The 23427-nt window shown below is 41.1% G+C and overlaps 1 protein-coding gene across 1 annotated transcript in view; it reads left to right on the forward strand.

Moving 5' to 3' along the window:
- Positions 1 to 8515, forward strand: part of FECH (ferrochelatase) — a 30334-nt gene extending 21819 nt beyond the window's left edge. Inside the window, exons 8-11 of the mRNA XM_054032329.1 lie at positions 1748 to 1855; positions 2985 to 3149; positions 3613 to 3672; positions 4166 to 8515. Of these exons, the coding sequence (XP_053888304.1) occupies positions 1748 to 1855; positions 2985 to 3149; positions 3613 to 3672; positions 4166 to 4300 (468 nt within the window). The 3' untranslated portion in view covers positions 4301 to 8515. The remainder of the gene's footprint in view (positions 1 to 1747; positions 1856 to 2984; positions 3150 to 3612; positions 3673 to 4165) is intronic.
- The last annotated feature ends 14912 nt before the right edge of the window (positions 8516 to 23427 follow it).

The following is a 23427-nucleotide window of genomic DNA, read 5'->3' on the forward strand; positions in this document are numbered from 1 at the left end:
ATTTAAAATGTTTTCAATACTAATGGTTCAGAGTGTCCCAGTTCAGTCAAATTGTGTGTGTCATGGTTCACCTTCTAATAGTGTCCACTAGGGTCTTTTTATTATTTTTACAAGTAAAAAACTCGTGGAATAGGTCACAGTCTACTGGCGTAATTCAAAACAGTGTTCTCTGTTCTGGAAGTCATTCCAGTGCCAGTCAAGGCTGAGATGCAGGGTACTGCCGTTTCAGAAGTACTGTATTAAAAGTAATCTTTGGTCCTTTCCTTTTGCTATTGCCTAGCCCTGGGAGACTCATATTCTTGGAATATGCTGCCATCTAGTGGTTAATGGCAGAGAGAACAGTGGACATCAGTATTATTTATTTATTTATTTGTACGAAGGTAGCACTTAGAGCCCCCAGCAGAGATCTGGGCCCCATTGTGCCAAGCACTGTACAAGCACATGGTGAGGGACAGTTCCTCCTCTGAAGAGCTGAGAGTCTAAATAGATAAGACAGACAAAAGGTGGGAAGGGAAAGAGAGCCATGGAGAAGTTGAGTTATCTACCCAAGGCCACACATCAGGTGAGCAGCTGAACCAGGGGCAGAACTATGACTCTTGACTTCCAAATTTTAACGTGCATTTTTCTTTCTTTTGTTTTTTCCCTTATGGGTCTGCAGAGTTCCTGCTGGCTCTTTTCAGAGCTGTAAGGACACACATCTTGTTTTCTGCTTTAGTTGCTCCCCTTTTCCTGCATTGACTTCCAGGTTACCCGTCCTTTGTTTTACTGTTTCACTTGAATGCCCATCAGCACTGCTCCTTGAATCAGCCAACAGGAGTCATGTTGAATGGCATGGAACATTCCTCTTCTTCCCCTGTTCCATTCCCCAATGTGTTGCTGCCTCCACTGCTGTCCCAGACTTTGCTGGCAAGGGGAGAAATTGACACTGAATGCACTGTGAGTGGCCTGTCCTGTAGTGTAGAGTAATACCGCTAGGGCACTGGGCACAATGAGGCGCTTTTCCCCAACATGTTTGTACTACTGTTTCACTTGAATTGAAGAGAATATAAATAGTAAACATGAGCTTTCTCCAGTCTGAGGCCGGGGATAGGACTCAGTACTCCTCAGCTTTATTTCTAGTTCTGCTACTGGCTCACTCTGTGACTTGGCCAAGTCACTTATGCTCTCTGTGCCTCAGTTTTCTCATCCATAAAATATTAAAGTATCTGTAAAATATCAAACCCACAGAGGTATTATGAGGATTAAATATTTTTAAAATGCTTTGAGATCCTCTGTTGGAAGGCAATTACATGCATGCAATAAAGGAAACCTGTGAAATGTCAGTTTGATGCTAAAGTAATTGAAAAGAAACCATTTGTGACTCCAGCTAGTGACTGAAAACACACACATGAAATCAGGAGCAACTATTCTTTGCAATGGCTAAGATAGGCCTGTTACACTTCAGACTGAGAGTTTATAACTCTTAAATTCTGAATTATCCAGTAAAATAATAATAGTTATGTTCATTGTGATATATGTAACGGTTAACGATTTCTGTTGCCTGCACAAACATCTGCCATTGTGCGAGGCACAGCTGCTGCAGCCTGTTGCAGGGGATACATGCACTGTGCTCACGCATGGAGACTTTGCTTGCTTGCTTCCCTTCGTTTAAAATGAGTGATTGAGACTGAACATTTTTAGATGTTCTTTGCACATGAGAAAACATAACATTCACGAAGACTGAAAGGCCAGTGTTTCTGTGTTGCAGGTAGTGAACCGTGGCGATCCATACCCTCAAGAGGTGGGAGCTACTGTCCAAAGAGTCATGGAGAAGCTCAACTTTTCCAACCCCTATAGGCTCGTGTGGCAGTCCAAGGTATGTGGTCAGAAGGAAGTTGTTAAAAGCCACCTGCAGCCCCTTAGTCATCAAAGTTTAGGATGATCTCTTCTCTCTTCCTCTCTCTCCTACTTTCTGGACGTATCTGAGTTCCAATGGAATGGTGCTCTTTGTGCCTGGGTGTTATCTTCTATATATATTTAAGAGCCACATGTAAAGTTTTTGCCACTTTACAGAAGTTCTTGATGCATCATTCCCAAGTAAACTTCTGATAGCCCAGAGATTCTCCAGTACTCCTCATATGCTCACCCAATGGTGGGGATTTTTCTCTGACTAGCAGCTGGAAATGGGAAGCAAATGAACTATGATAAAGTCTGCTGAAATATTGCTCAGAGACCTTCCAAAAGATCGCTTATATGATTACGTCCATTGTTAAGGACATGAGCCCAATCCAAATAGACTTCATTTTTTTTAAAGCAGGTAACGCAGAATGGGTTGATTTATATCTCTCTTTGCACATGACGTTTGTAAACTCCAACTGAAATGAAGGAACTTTAAGAAATGTTAGCCTCATCAGAATTACATGTCAGTAATTTACATTTCTCAAATGTGTTACAGTTACGGGGGCAGAGTTGTTTTGTTCTGAAGCAGCAAGTAAATTATCGTGTTAGCTCTGCATCTGTACTTTTTGGATGTTAAAGAACACCATCGGCTTATTTAGTCTTAAAAATGGAAAAATTCTTTAAAGGCAGGTAAATCCTGCTCAGTAGCCATGGCGGGGGAGGGTTGGAATGAAAAACAAAGGACGCTTATTTTATTTGTAGTAATTTTTTTAAGTGCCCCTCTAAAAGCCAATCATCCACTCAAAATATGTGTTGTTTAACGTAAGTAAATGCAGTGTCATAGGAGTCTGCTTGTTGTCAGGATGGATTGTCTGGGGGTCTAAACAGAGAGGCAGTGTCTCTTCATCAAAAAGTAATAGATGGAGAGGTGGACAAAGATACTGCTAAACATAATAAGATAAACACAAATTTGATTCTTCATTGAATAAATAAGACTATGTGTAGGTTAATTAAATGATGACAGAATATAATTCTTGTAGAATTAATTTTATCAAAGCTTGAAGAAAGATTTTTTTTTTTTTTTTTTCCCTCCCACTTTCTCGTAGGTTGGCCCAATGCCCTGGCTGGGTCCTCAGACAGATGAAACTATTGAAGGACTCTGTAAAAGGGGAAAGAAGAACATTTTGTTGGTTCCAATAGCATTTACCAGTGACCACATTGAAACTCTCTATGAGCTGGATATTGAATATGCACAAGTTTTAGCAAATGAGGTAAACATCACTTCAGGTCTCATCATTGCTTGGGCAATTCTGCTCCCAAATTTCTTTCCCCCTGTTTTTAGCGCCAATCTTATGGTTAGATGTTGGTATGGGATTTGGGTCACGTTCTGCTGTTACACTGGTGTAAATCTGGAGTTAATCTGAATTGGCTTCAGAGATGTTACTTTGAATTTTTATCAGTGTAGCTGAGAGCTGATTTTGACCCATTTTATTTTAACTAAGATAAATGGTTTGTATGATCAATAAATAAGGGGTTTGGGGAACCTGGTATCAAAGTAAAATTTTGTCTGCTCATCATTTTAGCCGTGCTGAAAAAATATTATTACAGTTAATTCAGTCATTTTAGGGCAACCTCTAAATGATATAGAAAATGTTCTTCAAAAAAGCTACTGGGGTATTGGTTTTTTTCCATAACAGCTCTTTATTTTTCTCTCCTCTCTTGTTTTTGATTCAGTGTGGAGTTGAAAACATCAGAAGAGCAGAGTCTCTTAATGGAAATCCATTGTTCTCCAAGGTATCCGTATTGTTACCATAGTTTTAGTAGAAAATACAGCTTAGCAGTCCTCTGGAAAGCTCTAGCAGATTGTTGGTTTCCTCTCCTATTATTAAAACATTCTGAGTTTGACTATTAAAATAGAATTCACCATACTCTGTAGTTCAGAGACCACAAGCTATTTTCCTTTGTCACTGTTATTTTTTAATTGATACTTATTTTGAATGTTGTTTTGACAAAGAAAAGCAATTTTTCTCTCATCCTTTTCAGTCACCTATTTATTGAGATTGCCAGAAAAGCAGAAATGTTCCTTTTTAGGGTCAATATTATGCCAATGAATTTTTAAAATCAAGGTCCCCATTGAAATCAAGGGGAAGTTATATTAAAAAATTGGTGTCACGACACATCCCTTGGTCTGACCGATTGTTGGTCTGGCTAACTCGTTAGTTTGGTGATGTGCATGTTTTTTGCAAGTGGTTCACTCACGTCTGCTTTTTAATACTCTGTCTTTCAGGCACTGGCAGACTTGGTCTGTTCACATATCCAGTCGAATGAAATCTGCTCCAAGCAGTTAACCCTCCGCTGTCCGCTTTGTGTAAATCCTATCTGCAGGGAGGCAAAATCCTTCTTCACTAATCAACAGCTGTGACGTGCAGCGTAGAAGAACACACTTAATGGTGCAACAATGCAGACATCAGAAATTGCACACAGATAGCCAAACTCTAGCATTCTGGTACACTCTTCTAACCTCAGTGGCTTCAGTGGGGTTGCAGTTTTGTAACAGAGACGTGAATTTGAAGTTTTTCTTTTTTTATTGGAGAGATGTGGGTAGAAGGGAAGGAGGGAAGGAAGGGCTTGATGCAGTGAGGTGCTGAGAGGTCTCAATTCCTCTGGGTCTAATGAGGACTTCATAGCATCAGGCCCAAAAGTAAGCACTGAAAAAACTTTGATACAAACTGGCATCTAAAGCTCTTTGCAGGGAGTTCTTTATATGCACTAATGTCATGAATATATTCATTTCAGCCTTCCAGGTAGAGTGTACTATTATTATTATTTTTTGCTACTGGTGCAGTATTGCTAACACAGTTACCAGTCATCTTCTCTTACAGATATATTTTCAGATGTGTTTTGAATTCTGATTTTTAAAAAAAAATGTATATTTTTTAAAACATAGAAGATTATTTTGGTTTTCCTGGGAGAAAAGAGATTCTGCAAAAGCCCAGACAAGCTTTGCCCCATTGGAACAGTGGCATTGTAGGAGATTTGTTTACATTTTCTTGAAACTTTCTCATTGTCTGAAGGAAAATCTCCGTCTGTGGAGAGCATGAAGTGAAAGAAATGACCCAGGACTGAGTTATATTTTTGGAGCACACTCCACTTAAATGGAGTTCTAGCTATATTTCAAACCTCGTTACTGTCAACAGCAAACACTGTAGCTGGTTGTAAGGGGGGTTGGCTTATCCTTCAAACCAATGCTTTTCTCTTCTCCAAAGGGCTTTCTCTGTTTGATTAAGCAAATTCAGAAAGTTGAACTGGCTCTTCTGAGGATTTATAGATCTGCTCTGTGCTTTCCACTGCGTCAGGACATTGTGGTTTTTGTGGGATATCTATGGAGCTACATGGGCATAATCGATCCAGTTTAATTCATGTTGTCAATTAAAACCCCAGTGATATATTAGGAGTAATTTACATTGTGGTGGGTGTGCCAGATGAGGGGTGCAGGATGCCTCTTATCCTAACAACTGCGGTGGGTATAAATTCCCTAACCCAGAAACCGAGTTCTGCCCTATTATGTTCCCTGGGCTATTTTTAGGGCCTGATCCTGACCCATCTAAATCTCCATTGATTTCAGTGGGGCATTTGGATACACCAGGAATGCAGTCTAGTCCTAACTATTTAAATTATGGAGGTTTTATAAAATAAAGCAGTGGGCATTCAGCACAGTCCCAGCTGCTGGCCACTACCCAGCAGTTCTCGGTTTTGGCTTGAAATACATTTAGAATGGAATTATCATAGAGTGTGGATTAGCAGCCCCTTCATATTGGGGACATTCCCTCGAGGGCTAGAAGAATCCATTAAAAGTATTCTGTGGGAGAGCTCATTTATAGGCACTGGTCTAGCTGTCAGCTTCATGAATACAAATGTTTATCCTATATAATTAGCACCGAATACCGGAGGCTGTTTGCAAGTCGTTCTAACACGCACATATTGCTTAAATTGATGAATCAACTAATCATAAGATGTGGAAGTGCAGGGGATGTGATTATTAGACAATTTTACTTGCTCAGGTAATTGTGAGATGCACATAGTTTGTGCTCCTGATTCTCCAGGGATAGGGTTGTTTAAGGAGAACATAGGCCCCTGTTGCCATAAAACCTTGTTTTGCTCCATTTTATGTTGAAAGAGTTGACGTTTAGGATGCTGGAGACATAAATTAACATAATTGTTTATCAGCCAGTGGGCTAGATACACTGGTATGGGGAGTTGGAAATTACACTTCCTGCCTCAGCCAGACACACACACACTGTGCCTAATACTCTCCCTGAGGGAGGAACAAGGTTTTTCCACTGCCACCCCTATTTCAGCTTCCCAGTGTGTGTGTAAAGGGAAAGTCTACATTTAAACTACTCCGGGGGCTTCATAGGAGGTTGCTGCTGACTCAGTACATCGTATACAGGGCCTGCACCCTCCACTTTTTTGAGCAGATTCTTACAGTCCCCCAGCTCTTCAACCGAAAGGAGGCTGCTTCTGCTGCTGTGCCAAGGGCGGGCAAACTTTTTGGCCCGAGGGCCGCATCAGGTTTCATAAATTGTATGGAGGGCCGGTTAGGGGTGGGGGTCGTGGCCCAACCCCCCCGGGACTCCTGCCCCATCCAACCCCTCCTGTTCCCTGATGGCCCCTCTGGGACCCCTGCCCCATCCACACACCCCCTGCTCCCTGTCTCCTGACTGCCCCCGGAACCCCTGCCGCCCCATCCAACCCTTCCTCATTCCTGATGGCCCCTCTGGGACCCCGCTCCATTCAACCCCCTGTTCCCCCCTCCCCCGACCACCATCCACACCCCTGACCACTACCCTGAACTCCCCTGCCCTCTAGCCAACCTCCCTGCCCCCTTACCGCACTGCCTGCAGCACCAGTGACTGGCAGTACTACAGCCGCGCCGCTTGGCTGGAGCTGGGCCATGCTGCTCCTGCCACCACCACACAGCACAGAGACCTGGTCAGGCTGGGCTCTGTAGTTGCGCTGCCCCAGGAGCTCACAGCCCCGCCGCCCAGAGCATTGTGCCAGCGGCAGAGCGTACGAGCTGAGGCTGCGGGAGACGGGGGGTAGTGGAGGAGGGCCGGAGGCTAGCCTTCTGGGCCAGGAACTTGGAGGCCGGGCAGGACGGTCCCGCATGCCAGATGTGGCCTGTGGGCCATAGTTTGCCCACCCCTGTGCCGCGCCCTATTTTCATGCTCGACTCCCTGCTGCTGATATGTAGTGCTGGGATTTATGCCCGTGGAAGCCAGATGAATTGAGAGTACTCTCTGTCTAGAGTTCTGATTTTCAACACTTACGCTGCATCTTGCTCCACGATCCACACCGTCTGGCCCATGGGTTTGTATAGTCTCTACACTGCGACAAATTTCATATGACATTTTTCCTTCTCTATGTACATTATTACAATGGCCTTTTCCCTGCTTAGTAGGGTCTGTATTGGAGAGACTGAAGGAGTGATGGCCAGGCACTGTATAGCTAAATTTGTCTTTCTCCAGGAGCTCCAATTGCCTTTAAATTCCTTCAGTCCCAGTCAGAGTCTATTCTCTTGCCTAATGAGGGGCCAGAGGGAGCATTGGTATGCTCATAACTCCTCTTGGCACTAATGGGAGTTAGTCACATACGTTTCCATCCTCTCCTTTTATCCTCTTCCCTGCATCCACCCACCACACAGATGGGAGAATAGGCCACCAAGAGCCAACTGCTTCCCTCAGATGGAATCCGTGAGAGTTATCCACCTGCATTGCTGGGCGAAATTGAGCACTAACATGGGAAAGCCTCTGACCAGGATTTGAAAAATCAGAACACCAGAATAACCATTCTTGCAGCATACCTTGGAGTACATTTTTAACCTTACACCTCCCATTATACAGAAAACTGCTTGTCTCCAATCCCACTCTGCTTTGACTGTTATGGGGTAACAGAATATAGTTTACACCTCTACCCCGATATAACACTGTCCTCAGGAGCCAAAAAATCTTACTGTGTTATAGGTGAAACTGTGTTATATTGAACTTGCTTTGATCCGCCGGCGTGTGCAGCCCCACCTCCCCGGAGCGCTGTTTTACTGCGTTATATCCGAATTCATGTTATATCGGGGTAGAGGTGTATTTATAAAATTTTCCTGTGAATGCCTCTTAAAAGCCTTGAATATATAGGTCTTCTGATATGCACTGTTACCAGCAAAATTAGGAATCTACCCAAAGTTGGAAATGGAAGGCTAACTTCATGTGAACATTGTAATATTATACAAATTGATTGGCTTTTTGTTTTCGTACTGAAGAATGTAGAGGGAATATTAGTTGGCATTAATTATGAGGCATTACATTTATCCCCAGTACTAGAAGATATTCAGTTTTTATGTATGCTAACCACAAGTGGGATAATTAACAAACCTGTTCAGACTATTGTTGCTATTAGCCCATAGTGTGGAAGTCATTTAATTTTCTAGCTTTTAGCAGACTGATCCTTTCTCAGTGAGTTGGTGGTTTTTTTCTTTTTTTAGAGTATAGTATCACACTCTCTTACTATTTCACACATTGTTTTGTCTGACAGATTTCATCACAGCATCAAAATTATAATAAAATACGATTACAGTTAACCAGCACTATTAATGATTGTGTTTTTCTATTAATGATTGTGTTTTTAGAAACTACCATTTTTTTTCTTGCATGTTAAAATAATAATCGTGAAAGCAGAGACACCAATGCTAATGCGAATTCCATTGCAGCCAAAGTCATTGTACTCTGGAAGTACATACTTGGAAGTATATATGGGTACAATAACCAAGCGTTTTCTGGGAACTTTCTATTTCTGTGCCTCGTCATTGTTTAGCATTCTAATAGTCAACATCTTTTGTAACTGTTGTAGTTGGAAGGTTAAAATCTTCTTTTACCTGTTGGTACATTTGTATGCATTCAGCTGCAGCTGAGGCAAGTTTTAAGGGTTTGTGGCTACTAACTCCAGACTTACCAGATTCTGAGCTTCTCTGCTCTGGATGAATTGGATGGGAGGCTCAGGTCCTTGGACAATAATCTAGCTTCATGGTGGTTATAAATGGTACTCCATTTACAGAACCACAGTTCGTTTTCAAGGCATTGCTCAAAAGACCTATGGAGGAGAGGGCGGATGTAAATATTTGCAGGTGGGCTGCCTGGGTTTAGCTGTGTAGCCCCTATTTCATTAATAAGAGCTCAGCAACTAAATCCCAACAGGTCACTTCAAAAACCAGAGGGAGACGGGAAATAGAAGCAATGGTGTCCTGAGGGAAGAAACAGGAATTATAAACATTTGCAAACCATATGTTTTGGAAGAATTGGCTTGTGACTAGGTTGTTGTCATGGTAGTTTTGCTGTCCATCTGGATGCTGAAATTGTATTCAACCACAAGTAAGAAAAACAATCTCCTTAATTATCTACTTAAATAAGTGGTAGCTTCCGAAAGTGGTGCCCTACTTCCACAGTGGAGTGTGGGCTTTTCTCTAATACATAAGGGGAGAAACCCTGGCACCAGTAAAGTCAACGAGCATTTTACTACCTATTGAGTTCAGTGGGGTCAGGGATTTCACCCAAGGCATTCAGAGGCTCCTTTTAACTTCCCCCTCTATCCCACTCAGAATGTTGGAACTTAGCATGAACTGAAAGAGATAATAGTTCCTTTTATTTTTTTAATACCTTACATGTTCCAATATTTGCTTTAAATGCAAGACACGGATATTAAATTGAACAGGAACTTCAGTTTAGTATACAATGAATTATTTGTATAATCTGATGTACCAATTGCCATTAAGATGGATATTGACATTACATTTTTTTTTAAAGAAATAATTGAGCTTTCTCTTTGAATATGTGAAGGAAGATTTTTTTCCAGACCAATATCCAACATTCTCTGTGCTAACGTCTTTTTCTTTGCGTGATAAACAGAAAGCGTACGCTTTCTATGTTTAACTCATCTATTCTAGATGCCCTTGCTTTTCAGTGGAAATAATGGCGTTTTATTCAAGTGTGGTAGCCTGGTGTCCTACAGCCGCACATTCTGGGTACATCCAGGTTGGAGTTCACTAATCCGTTTAGATGTGCTTCCCCGCCCCCATGGTGAGTAGTGGATTCTCTACACATGCAAGTATCTCCACATGTTTTGGTAAATCAACAATCCCAATAGTCAAAGCTGTTAATTCTGTTAGGGTAGAAGTTTATCCTTCTGTATAGCTTTCAGTAATCGATACAATCTAGGTCTGACTTTTTCAGAGGTGTGAGCTCCCATAACTTTCACTTACTTCCATTGGGTTATTGGCAGCTCTTGACAATTAGACCTTAGTATCTTAACTCATCACATAACATGGTGGCTAAAACAACTGAGAACAAGATTTTTATGTAAGGAGAAACACAGCCACAGAAGATCACTTGCAGCACTTTCTTCTTGTCATTCTCTATATAAGGGGTAAGGTCCAGTATACGTCTGGGCTGCTTATGTACAGTCTATTTTCTTATGGATAAATGTTTTCTCTTTAAAAAGCAACAGAGAGTCCTGTGGCACCTTAAAGACGAACAGATGTATTGGAGCATAAGCTTTCGTGGGTGAATACCCACTTCGTCTGATGCATGTGCTACTGTTTTCTCGTAGCTTCTGTTCTGCTTCCACCCCCAACATTTGCTATGACACCACTGAGTGTTTGATACAAAGCCAAGTTCAGATCAATATATGAAAGTAGATATACAATTTATTCACAATCCCTTGTAGTCATGGTCCAGCTGTGAAGCAGTATTGGATCACCGAGGATTTTCCATTATGAGAAGGTATGATATTTAGCACAAATCCAAGGGCACCATTTGTAACAGTAGGCTCAAAAAGATGGTGAGAGACAGATTTGACCTAGTTTCAAATCCCACCTACAACTGCTAATTTATTTGGTTATCTATTAACAGTCTCTAGGCAGCTTACTTTTTATGTTTAAAATTAAGTGCTTGATTGATTATTTTCTAGAACAGTGATGGGATGTTGTTCTATACTTAAGCCAATCCATTAGTGAGCTCTCATTACTGATCTCTTTTCTGTGTGTGTGTGTGTGTGTGTGTGTGTGTGTGTGTGTAACGACATTGTTGGATGGGGGAAGGGAGGGAGAATTCAAGGGGGTGGTGGTGGGCCATTTCTCTAGCAGCTCTGTTTCAAGGGCATTTCCAAAGGGATTTTCCATCTTTAAAAGACACCGACTACTTCAATAGGTCTAAATAACATCCAGGCTTCTGAAGAATAATATGATTTTTAAAAATGGAAGCCTCATCGCTTGACACTTTTTAAAACTAGACTGAACGAGCACTGGAGAACATAATGTAGGGAACAATCCTGCACCGGCGGGGGGATGGGTGAAATGGACCTTTCATGTCTTCAATTGCTGTGAGCATAATTCTGGACTCCTGTGGAATGCTTGGGTAATAGACTGCACAGGGGATCTCTGCATGGGGAAAGGGAACAGAATCCCCCCCAGCTGTTTGCTATAAACCCTAATTCAACCAAGCACTTAAGTGTGTGCTTAATTTCAAGCACATGAACAAACTACTCGTGCATAAAGTTAAACACATGCTTAGGGGCTCTGCCAGTTGTGGTCCCTATCTTTTAGAATGGAGTGTTGCCGGAGTAAGCATGGCAGGATTTGTATTTGTTGTTTGAAAAATAGATACAGTTGCATGAAGATAACTATAAATCTTCTGTTAATGACAGGTATCATAAAACTCATTTTTACTCGGGTGGTAAGAACCTCTTAGGAATCTGAAAATAGAATTTGTCTCTCTAATTATTGTTTTCTCAAAGTAGAAAGGAAACATTTAAGTTATTTTCTCCATAAATTTGTCATGAAGCACAAGGTAACATGCTTGTCTACTTTCTTGTTTTGAGACCCCATCCGTGGCATTGGCAGTACAATTCTTGAAATAGTTCCCTTGTTTTTATGCCTCAGCACAAGTGGGGTGATGGAGTTAAGCCAGTGGTTCTCAACCTTTCCAGACTACTGTATCCCTTTCAGGAGTCTGATTTTTGTCTTGGGTACCCCCAAGTTTCACATCACTTAAAAACTACTTGCTTACAAAATCAGACATAAAAATACAAAAGTGTCACAGCACACTATTACTGGAAAATTGCTTACTTTCTCATTTTTTACCATATAATTATAAAAGAAATCATTTGGAATATAAATATTGTACTTACATTTCAGTGTATAACAGAGAGAGTACTATAAACAAGTCATTGTCTGCATGAAATTTTGGTTTGTACTGACTTTGCTAGGGCTTTTTAGGTAGCCTGTTGTAAAACTAGGCAAATATCTAGATGACTTGATGTACCCCATGGAAGATGTCTGAGTACCCCCAGGGGTACACGTACCCCTGGTTGAGAACCACTGCTTTAAGCTACTTTTATCCCTCCAGTAATCTGGGTCAGCCATCTAGCTACCTGGGTGCCAGCCTAAATTAGACCTCATCAAGCTGTTCTCACGTTCGCTATGCTTATGCTCAAATAAATTTGTTAGTCTCTAAGGTGCCACAAGTACTCCTGTTCTTTTTGCGGATACAGACTAACATGGCTGCTACTCTGAAAACTATGCTTCCCGTGACACCACATGGGAGACCGAGAATAGCCAGAGTTTAGATTGTTCAGGCCATGTTGATGCCCCACCTTGCCCAAGCCCCTTTGGCTGAAGGTTAGTAGGTGGGGCCAGCACAGACCCCTTACTTTGGCTCTGAACTTGTTGTGAAAGCCAGCCCCTAATATGCCACTGGAGCAGCACACAGGGGCAGACCACAAGAAAGAATGGGCTTAGTGCTTCTTGTTACCTCTTATTACAAAGCCAGACGGAAGAGCTTGCCATTGGCTTTTTAATTCCTCTGAGTGCTGGCTTAAAACGTGTACCTATGTGATTTTAATTGGACACGGCCCAACATGTTACAACTTTAAGTTACAAGAGTATCTTTAAAAATCCCCGATGTGACTTGGTATTGCAAGAGCCAGGAGCCACGTGGTGCTTTTGAAGATGGTGACATCTCGTCTGTTAGGTTAACTTGCAAAAGTTATGATTCACCCTATTATTGTGTGGGTGGGTGTGCCCAGCTAGACAGGCATCATTGACTGCATAAGCAGGAAGTAGGCTACGTTGAGAAGAAAATATACCCCATGGGATGGCATCCCAGAAGTTCACTTTGCTCAACGGGAGAAAGTCAATGCTGGCAAGAAATGAGAAAGACAGACAGCTGGGTTGCAAGACTGCACTTTGGATCTGCAACTGCCTTGATACCAGAGCCTCGTACTGCAATGAGGAACAAAGAATGCAGTAACCTTTCCCTTCAGTCTTCAAGAAGGCCCCTGCTGCCATCAGACATACTCTGTAGCATTCCCCCTCAACCACTACCCATCTCCCAGAAAAATGTTCCTGCAAAGAGTCGAGGGGAAGACAGGTCCCTGCAACGTGCCCACTATCCTTTTTGGCTGCCTCTCTTTGTGCCAAACTTTTAAGATGATTCTATGAGCATTCATGATTTAGTCCGACCTTTGCTATCCTAACTGGACTTTTGCTGTGTAGCATGTGTGCCATGCAATGAATGCTGTATCTAGAGAGAATCTGCATAGTCCCGGAGATACCATCTGGTTTTTAGGACATCCCTTATCCCATTTATGCCAATGCGGTGACGTTAACGCTTATGTTGCATAACACCTGTTAACACTTATCTACCATTGACACAGGGTTTGTAGGGAGTTCTAATGGCCAAAAAGGCAAGTGATACAGCAGCCAGCAGATTACAAACTACACTAAACCTTAAACAAACAAACAAAAGACTGATTTATAAATCCATCGGACAACGTGTAAGTGACTTATTTATAATTCATGACTTTGAAGCCTTTCCGTTACCACATTCACAACCCTCTTCTCTCACTTTGAACACGTTGAGTTCTAAATTTGGAATGCATTTCAAATCTGGTTTGTTTCCCCTCTGAATCTGGATTCCGCAGTAACTGCCAGGAAAATGTTATTTAATTTGCATCTACTGTCTGATCGAGTGGCATTCTTTATGTGACTGTACTGAGATGGATTGTCTCCTTGAGCTGCACAGTCTTTTATCATTTGGAGTTCAGAGGTTACATCAAAAATTGCCTGCCTGCTGCCTGATGTGACATTTGAACTCCAAAGGGCAAGAGATCATGAGGCCATAAAGTAAGGCGAAAGCACTAAAGGTGTCATTCCTATTGTTCTCAAAGGACAAGAGTTTAAGACTAGATCACATGATTCATGGGTAGGGAAGGGTGAGATAATGTAAGGGAAGATCAGGAAAAATAGTGAGTGCACATTGCAATTAAGAACTAGTTGGTATCGAAACTGTATTACAGATTTGTTTTTGTGGGATATTTTCTGATCATTACTGGTACACTGTTGACGTGATCTCTGTAGGAATAGTAATCTTCCGCTCTCTTTTTTTCATGTGTGTGGGTGGTTATTTGTGAGGCCCCCTAAATGAGTGAAAAAGCACATACCCTCTGTGTGGAGACGCTGCATGATTGTGCGTGTGCATAGGCAAAGTGTTACCAGTCCAGAGTAGAACAAATCTGAAAACTCTAGGATATATTTCATTCTCTCTCACAGTGGCGAACAAAGGAAAAAATATTGCAGCTTGAGTACTGGGGTAAGTAGCTTTAAAAAGAAAAGTGCTATATTAGTGCTATTACTGTTTTTAAAATACAGAATCATTGGCAGTGATTCAAACCTCAGAACAATATGTCATTAGAAGGAGAAAGTCTATTTGGAATAAGGGTAAAGCTATATTTGTGGCTAGTTAGCATTTCAGTATAAAGCAAAATTAATATGAAAGGTAAGAGCTGCTGAGTTCAAAATAAATATAATGGACTTGATGCTTAATGGTACTGACCACTGAACACTCCCATTAACTTTAATGACCGCTGTGGGTGCTCAGTACCTTTCAGGGATAAGACCCACTATGAAGGACTTAGAACTAAAAGTCAAGGCTTAGTCTCATTATCTTGACATAAAATACATTATCCACAATAATCTAAAAACCAAAACTAACTTGTACTGATTTATGGAAAGGTTTCAAGGGTCTTTCTGAAATGCATGCGAAGAAACATTTACACTCCCTAGTGGCAAGGAAAACCTTCCACAGCAGCAGAAAGGAGAAATACTCCAGCAGACCTGAAAGCATAACAGCTACACACATACTGCAGCATCTGAAAAGAGCTATTATAAATAGAAATCTCTCCCCAAACAATAGTCCCAGACAGACGCAGCAGTGCACCTAATGCAGTTGCAGAAGACAAGCTTTGAACAATATAAAACCGCAGTGGAGGTGAATACAATTTAAAGGGGAAATTGAATTGTGGTGATCTGAACAACGGGCAAGCTAAGGAAAGGATGATCTGGAGATTATTCTGAATTAGAAATCCCAGAGATTATAATAATGTTGGACAAAGATGTCAAAATACATAGAGATCATTTATTGTGATGAAGATTAGGGGTGAAATCCTGGCCCCACTGGAGTCCATGACAAAATTCCTATTGTCACCCAGGAATTTATAGAACTCGCTGTTATATGTGATGGATAGTTTTCAATGGTAAGGTGTGAATATTATGTTCAAACCTGATATACTGACTCCTGTAATGCCTATCATTGTAGGAGACAGGCTCTTTAAAATATTATGACACTTGTCTAAAATGATGGCATAAAAATTAGGATTACTGCTCCCATAACCACAGCCAGTGAGGAACTAACTGGTAGGCAGGGCACAAAGCAATCCAAATTGAAACTCAGAACATATGTATAGAAACAATATGGCAAAATACTCATCTCTCTTGATGTCAAGAAATGCCTTGACATTGTCTTAAGTGGGTTCAGAATTTAGTTCTTACTACGAGTGAGAGAGAATCGAGTATTCAATAAATAATGCCCTGAGTTTCCCCACACATGTTTATAATAACTTCAACTTCCAGGAACTTAATTAAGAAGATTTAAAAAATCCAGTGCCCATTGACCCAATGGGAATATTTCTGTTAATGCCAATGGGCTCTGATCAGAACTTAAGTGATTAACAAGATTAAAACAGTAGTCCAGGAGATAAATTTAAGTGAATTTTTTTCTCTGATGCTTTTCAGGTTATGGTGATAAAATGGCTCATGGAGACACAAGAGGGTGAACATTAAGCCACATATTCAGGCATATTAATTTTGGGAAGAAAAAATTGAAGAACTTTTCTTCCTATTTTCCTGCAAACTTTTTGCCCTTCTAATAACTCCCTTAATAGCAGGCCTGTAGAAGTCAGAGATCCCCATGCATATGCTCAAACTATTAAAAAAAAAAAATCCAAATGGTAATTTTGAACCTTTCTTAAAAATTATTAAACATACACAAAGATATTCAAGCGACATATAAAACCATTCCCATGCACATGGATCAGTGCCCCAAATCAGGGGTAGAATCAATCCCATTTGGTATATCAGAATGAGGGAAATTCAGAATCCATCCTTACCTTACATCATTGTCCCTCTATATGCTACAGAGTAGGAGTCTCCCGGGATGATACCTCTGTATGCAACAATCCATTACCAGATCCTCAGCTGGTGTAAATTGGCTAAATTGATTTATACCAGCTGAGAATCCTCGCACAATACCATTTTTCTCCATTCAACATCATCATAAGTAGAGCTGATTGTTTTTTTTGTTTTTGTTTTTTACAATTTTTTGTTTAATTAAACACGGATTTTCAAAGGAAATGACTTTTCAACAAAACTTCTCAAAACATTTTATTTCCTACTGAACTGAAAAATTTGTATTTTGGGGGAGGTTCTCCTTCCCCTCCCCCCTTTTATCTCTGAGGGGAAAAGGGAGAGAAAAGAGGTCTGGGGAGGAGGGAACAAAACTAAAATGAACACTTTTTATTTATTTAAATTTTTAAAAAATTAGATGTAATTTGTTTTGCAATAAAAGTTTTAAAAAATCTTGAAAAACTTTGATCAAAGCAAAAATGTTTGAAGTGATTTGCAGAAAAATATTTTTTGACTAGCCTTAAATATAAGATTTTTTTGAGAACACATCTCAGATTTGAATTAATATTTCTCATTTTATTGCCACAAGGTAGGGTGCGTGTGGAAAGACTGTACTATTTTTGCAGTCAGACAAAATGTATCCCGTAGAGCAACTTTGAGGAGTCATGTGACAAATACTGTGCAATTAAATGGCATTAACAAACCATTGCAAACAATGCAACCTAACAACACAGTTAAATAAAACAAAATGCTATACATGCAGTTCACAATTGGGTCTGAGGATATTGCCAGTTGTACTGAATCCTTTCTCTTTAGGAGAGGCAGGACCGGTGCGGGGACTACTGAACCTACAACTAGTGGATCCAGTGATCCAAAATCAATTAAGGGGGTATTCTGATCTATAGGTTGGGGGAGAATCTGTAAAAGGGCTCTTACAAACGGCATCTTACCTGAGATTTGGGTGAATTCCAACCCCTGTAGAGTTCCAAAGACACAGCCGCATTCATCAAATTTTTGTCAGGAGTATTTTGTATATTTTCCCTGGAATTCTACATTTAGAACATAATCGGCGGTGATGTGATAGTTTAAAAGGTCTGTCACCATTTCAGGTCAAAATTAATTTTGTGTTTGAGATGCTAGAAGGACATTGCAAACAAAGTTAAAAATATTTTAAAGGCAGTTGGCTTGATATAGATATATTATAATTTATGCAGCTCTATAGATGTGCACTGCTCTTTACCGGGGGGAAAATCCAATCCAGCAAAACTTTAGTCACTGGAGTAGTCCTTACTCATGCCAGTAAGGATCTATAGAATCAGACATTTACTGGTCAAGAGGCAGCATGGTCTTCTAGTGAATAGAGCATTGGACTGGGAGTCACAAGATATGGCTTCTATTCCTGGGTCTCCCACTGACTTGCTATGTTAGTTGGGCACGTTACTTCACCTCTCTGTGATGCTGTTTTCCCTCTCGTCCATTGTCCGTCTTGCCTATTTAGAATGCAAGCTCTTTGGGCCAAGGATTGTCTCTTGTCATATATTCGTACAACACCTAGCACAATGAGGCCCCACTGCCTATTGAGGTCTATTCTAATAGAGGTAATAACTTTTGCTGTTCATTTTTTGCTATGTGTTAAATATGGAATGTTTAAAAATCTCCGCTCTCCCTCATTCCACTGTCTTAAATTACTACAATTTATTCATTTTCAGATTAGACTAAGATGCACCATCTTCTTACCTTCAGCCATTGCCACATGCTACAACAGCACCCTGAGTGACACACTCAGGCAATGCATTATTAGTGGATTTTTTTCCATGTGGGATGATGGAGAGAGAGGCATAATGCACACTTCAGTGTGCTGGGACATTTCCCCCCCCACGCACCCTGTCATTTTTAAGGATGATCCACAATGTGTGAACATCACCCACAAGTGAGGCCTAATTACGTTTCTCAAGTGAGCATGTTGCATTTTCGAGGAAGTCTTAAACGAGCACTTAAGCTGTAATGCTCTTGAGTACACCACTGTGGATTTTAAGGATTGTTTTGTATCCTGAAGACTGTGCTGAGCTAGTAGCAGCCTACTCCCACAAGTACTTTTATCACAGAGTTATTAGACCATTATGGTCTACGATTGTCTTTTACTGCCTTTGATTTCTTCTGTTGTCAGACGTGAGGAAAGTGATGTGTAATCTGATCCAAAATGCTCTTGTTTGTTTTAATCTACTGTTTTAATATATTATGGCTTCCTGCCATTAAGCTTTTCTGAGATGGACCCTAGAGTCATTCGCCGAGATTTTATATGTACAGAATCTGAAGGGCACTTTTCAGATGTGCCTGCCCTATAATAGGCAGCGCTAATCTTATTTTCCTGTGGCTTTTATGTATGGCAGGGTGTGTGGGTGTGAGCATGTGCTAGTGGCTTGAAACAAAGCTACAACAAGAGCCAGACACTGCCATCTCTGGTGTCCCATCATCCTTTGCTATTAGTGCTGTTACCCATCCTTAGGCAATGAAACCAAGGACACACAAAGGCCAGATTTTTCAAGTTACGATACACAACTGGCACATTTATATATGCCCAACTTATAGGAACAAATACCTGGGGATTCACGAACGTACAATGGGGGATGTGTACCCACAGGTAAGCGGGGTGAGTGTCGGGTGTGCAAACTGCACATGACTACCTCAAAATGTGATCCTTGGGGTCTTCACATGTAAGGATAGGGGGAATCAATGTCAATGCCCAAAGAAATACATCCTGGAGACTTTATAACTCTGCATTGGGTTGTTGAAAGGAGTTTTCACCAAGAAAACATAGGAGGGGCGCATAATCCTGTTGAGTGTTCATACCCAGGGATATTACGAGGTAAACAGACTGGGGCTCAAACTCAGAGAGTGGCATGTTCCTCATCTCCGCCATCGTATTTCTTTGTTAAACAAATAGGTGAATTAAGGGAAGCAAGTTTGTGCATGAGATGGTAAACAGTTTGCCCTTCCTTATGTAAGCATTATCCCTGTTGGCTATTATGATGAAGCGTCTGCATGAGTCATCTGCCATAGAAGTGCCAGTGGTATCAGTGACAGGTTCTCTCTCCAGGCCAAATCCTGTTCCTGTGAAACTCTCTATAGGGACAAATCTCACAGAAAGAGACTCAAGTCTGATGTTTAAGAATTTTAATTCTTTGTGTTTCTGCCTGGATCTGACTGTTTATACATTCTTGAGTCTCCTTTATACATGTACATCTCGCCTTGCGTCCTGCTGACAGAAGGCAAGAGAATATCCGGTTTTTCCAATTTTCCTTCTCTTCCACTGATTTGGGCACAGTAAGTCCTCTGAGAGGCTTACTGTATTGAAGAAAGTCTGCCTATTGATATCCTCTATGAGGTGGTCCTTTCCAAATAATTTGATCTGCAACCAAAAATGATCCATGTCATAGTAATATTAAAGTATTTCCATGTCTTAAGCAGCAATACATTTTTATAGAGTCCCTCATAATAGAATCACAGGGTACAGTACAGAGCTACAGTGTTTGAGAACAGATAGAAGCAGAAGTGAATAAGTATGTATTTAGGGATTTATTTAATGTGACAGACGGAATCTTTCAGTTTATTAAGTTCCATAGATTACACTGAGTGCAAACAAAATAGTCTGCTATTTCAGGCCTTGGTGAATGAGGAGGAGATTTTGACAACATATACCCCATCGAGGATGTTGGAACATAGTCACGTATTCAAAGGGTCTCATCTGGGTGAACCTGCTTTTATGTGGCCAATTTTGCAGCCTCTGAAAGCAGGGGAATTTTCAAAGCTGTCCATGCATGTCTGATAATCAGGTCAACTGTCTGGCTGCACAAGATGTCTGGTATGCATGATAGCCCAGCCAAGGGATTTTCATAAGCCCCCTGTTCATGAGTATCCAGGTTTCCCCCTTTCTTTTGAAATGTCTTGAGTTCTCTCCAGGCCCATCCTATTGCTTGAGAACCTGTGCTAGACGAGGATGATAATAATACAACCCCTATATATGCTTAAATTGGGCCAAATTATGTTTAGATGAAATCAGGATAGTTTCTGCTAACTAAGGAGATCGCTGCAGCCTGCTAAGGAGATCACAGGTCACAAATCCTGTTCCCATGAAGATTTTTGCCCAAACATCAGTTTTGCAACTAACGGAAAGACCAAGGGCATGTGCTGTGCCCTACTAACCATCTTATTTATGGTAGCGGTATCCTTAATAATTCACCAAGGGGCTTTAGGAGACACCAGAGAAATAGGAACTTAGCTCGGATCTAATAACATTTCTGACCAATAAATATCTATAAAACTGGCTTTGCCCAAGCTCAGATATCTCACTACATTGAAAAAAAAAAGCCCATTGGTATTTTTCTTAGCAGGAAAATCCCTAGCAGATTCACACAAGGAAACCACTTGGTCTTGGGCTCCTAAGAAAAAACACTGGATGCTTCAGTGGAAACACTGGGGTCTGATGTGAATTGTGCCATAAGGAAATAAGAAAAGATCAAAGAGAAACATTTTGGGAGGGTAATGATTCTGAAAGTTCACCCTAGCGATTATGCATACCTATTCTATAAATCTAAGGTCCAAACCTGCTTTTTGCTGCTACCAAATATAGCCATTATTACTGGTGACCTGTCCAGCAAAAATCACTTCCTGAAACGCAGTACGGAAAATACAGCACAAACCCACCCACGCACCCACCCACCCAAGCAACCAACCAACCATTCTACACTACAACAATAGGCAGCATTTCCAATCAAAGAGAATTACGGTGAGTCTGATGCTTCAGATCTATTCTCTGCGGAGTCTAGAAAATATCCAAGTATCTAGATGCTTGTTCTACAGCAGGCAGCTGTCAGCTTGAGTAAACCAGCACTGACGTGTTAAACAAAACTGAGTCAGCTGGCTCTTATTTCTATTCTCTACCACACAATGAACTTCTGGAAGAAGGAAAAGTGGCACTTTAGATGTAAAAAGAACTAAATAACTTGCAGCCGTGTAACACGCAGAAGAGCGAGCCTGATCTGAGGCCTGTTAGGAAAAGATACGGTCAAAAGCCAAAACTTTTAAAAGAACAACATTTCAAGGGAAATGCTCAAAAGCAATTGCGATGGCTATCTCAGTGCGGAATCTACAAACCATATTTCAGGGGCTAAATCTAAGGCCTAGGGAGTTAACTTTTGTGATTTTTGAGGAATGTGGGTGTGTATTGTTCAGGCATCCAAAGCTGAGGAAGAGTTTTTTGTTTTGTTTTAAATAAAGTAAGTAGTAATGCGGCTGGTCCATGAGACAGACTAGTTATTACGGATAGTGGCAAAATCCTCAAAATGTTGTCATCTGTGGTGTTGTGTTTTGAAATACGACATTGTTGTCTAAGGCTATTTGCAAAACTGAGCGTGAGTAGCAGCAACCCTGGAGCACATCTTTCCATACCTAGACATTCAGGAAACAGTAGTTGTCTAGAGTGAGGGTCTGGAAGGAGGCTGTCTGACTTTAGGCAACTCATTTAGGCCCGGATCCTCAAAGTTATTTAGGCCTCTAGATCCCATTGAAATCAAATTGCAGAGTTGCTGACCCCCTTATGGCTCATTGAACATCAATCCTTAGCCAGTCTGTGCCTCAGTTTCCCCATGTGTAAATGGGAAGAGACTACTTTACTCACATTTGTGAAGCACTTTAAAATCCTTATGTGACATGTGCTATGGAAATGCAAAGTAACCAACCGGAGAGCGCCAAAAATGAGGCTAAAGAAAAGCACCAGGGCTTCTTTCCTCTTCTACTGACTAAATAATTAAAGGCCCAAGGGTGAGATTGTGTAGGTTATGATGAGCTGTTTAAATTGTGGCAGTCTCCCTAGGTTACTCTGTGGACTTCCTGGAATCTCCTCAGTGCTACGTGCTTTGTCCCCACCCCAGGCATGCCCCCTAGGCCAGGGCTTGTGAGGGGCTTGTGAGCTTTATGTCTGCCTTCCCCACTGTCTGCCCCAAGGAATCCTTCCTTAGCTGGATATGGGACTTTCAGGGCCGCTTTATGCCTCTCTGGTTTTTTATGCAGTGTAAAGAGGCTGGAGCAGGGGTGAGGATCTCACACCACATGCTTTTGTAGAGCCAATCAGAAGTAAGGTGTGTGTAGCACAGTACTGACAACTGCAAGCGTTCATAAATCATGAGTCAGGCTCCCCCAGCTCATGAGATTTGCTTTAAAATCACGAGATTTCAAAACAAAACAAAAACCTAACACCCTCCCCCCCAATCCTACATTTTTTTTCTTTTAATTTACTTTCTGTTTTTTAAGCGTTCGGTACACTCGGGTCACATTTTCTCCACAACCATGACCGCCTGGAACTTACATTTTTTTTAAATGAAAGCTGAGATTCTCATGCAACCCCGTGACTCCAGAAGTTAGTGATTTAAAGAAAACACCAAACAACTGAAGACTAACAGTAAAATCATGAGAGCTGGCAACAGTGGGATCATATGGCACAACATGGGCTCAATCCCTTCCAAGGGAAGCAAGCTCAGCTCTCCCTCTTAAACCTTCAGTTCCATTACATATCTCACTGATTAGGCCAAATTGCTGTGGAAGGGGACATGTTCGTTTCTGAACTGAGTGCTGAGGTTGTTGGTGAAAAGCATTGTGTGTGAATACGTATATGTGTGTGTATGTGGGTGCACCCCCGTGGGTGATTCGTGATTTTCCTAGACACCTAACTATTGCTGAATATCTGGTAAATATAAAACAAACCAAGAGGGACAAGTGTCTATACAACGAATACCAGCAGAACACAACAGCAGTTGCAGCTGTTTAAAAATAATCTAAAATCTTTGGTGTTCCTTAATGGGTTTACTGAGAATCCTAGTAGAAAGGAGGGCTGGAAGGGACCTCAAGAGGTCATTTGGTCTATCCCCTTCCCACACTGAGGCAGGATTAAGTATATCAAGAAGCTACTTGAACCAGGTTTTCTCTAAAAA

The sequence above is a fragment of the Malaclemys terrapin genome, chromosome 6 (assembly GCF_027887155.1).
Source record: "Malaclemys terrapin pileata isolate rMalTer1 chromosome 6, rMalTer1.hap1, whole genome shotgun sequence".
NCBI classification, from domain to species: Eukaryota; Metazoa; Chordata; order Testudines; family Emydidae; genus Malaclemys; species Malaclemys terrapin.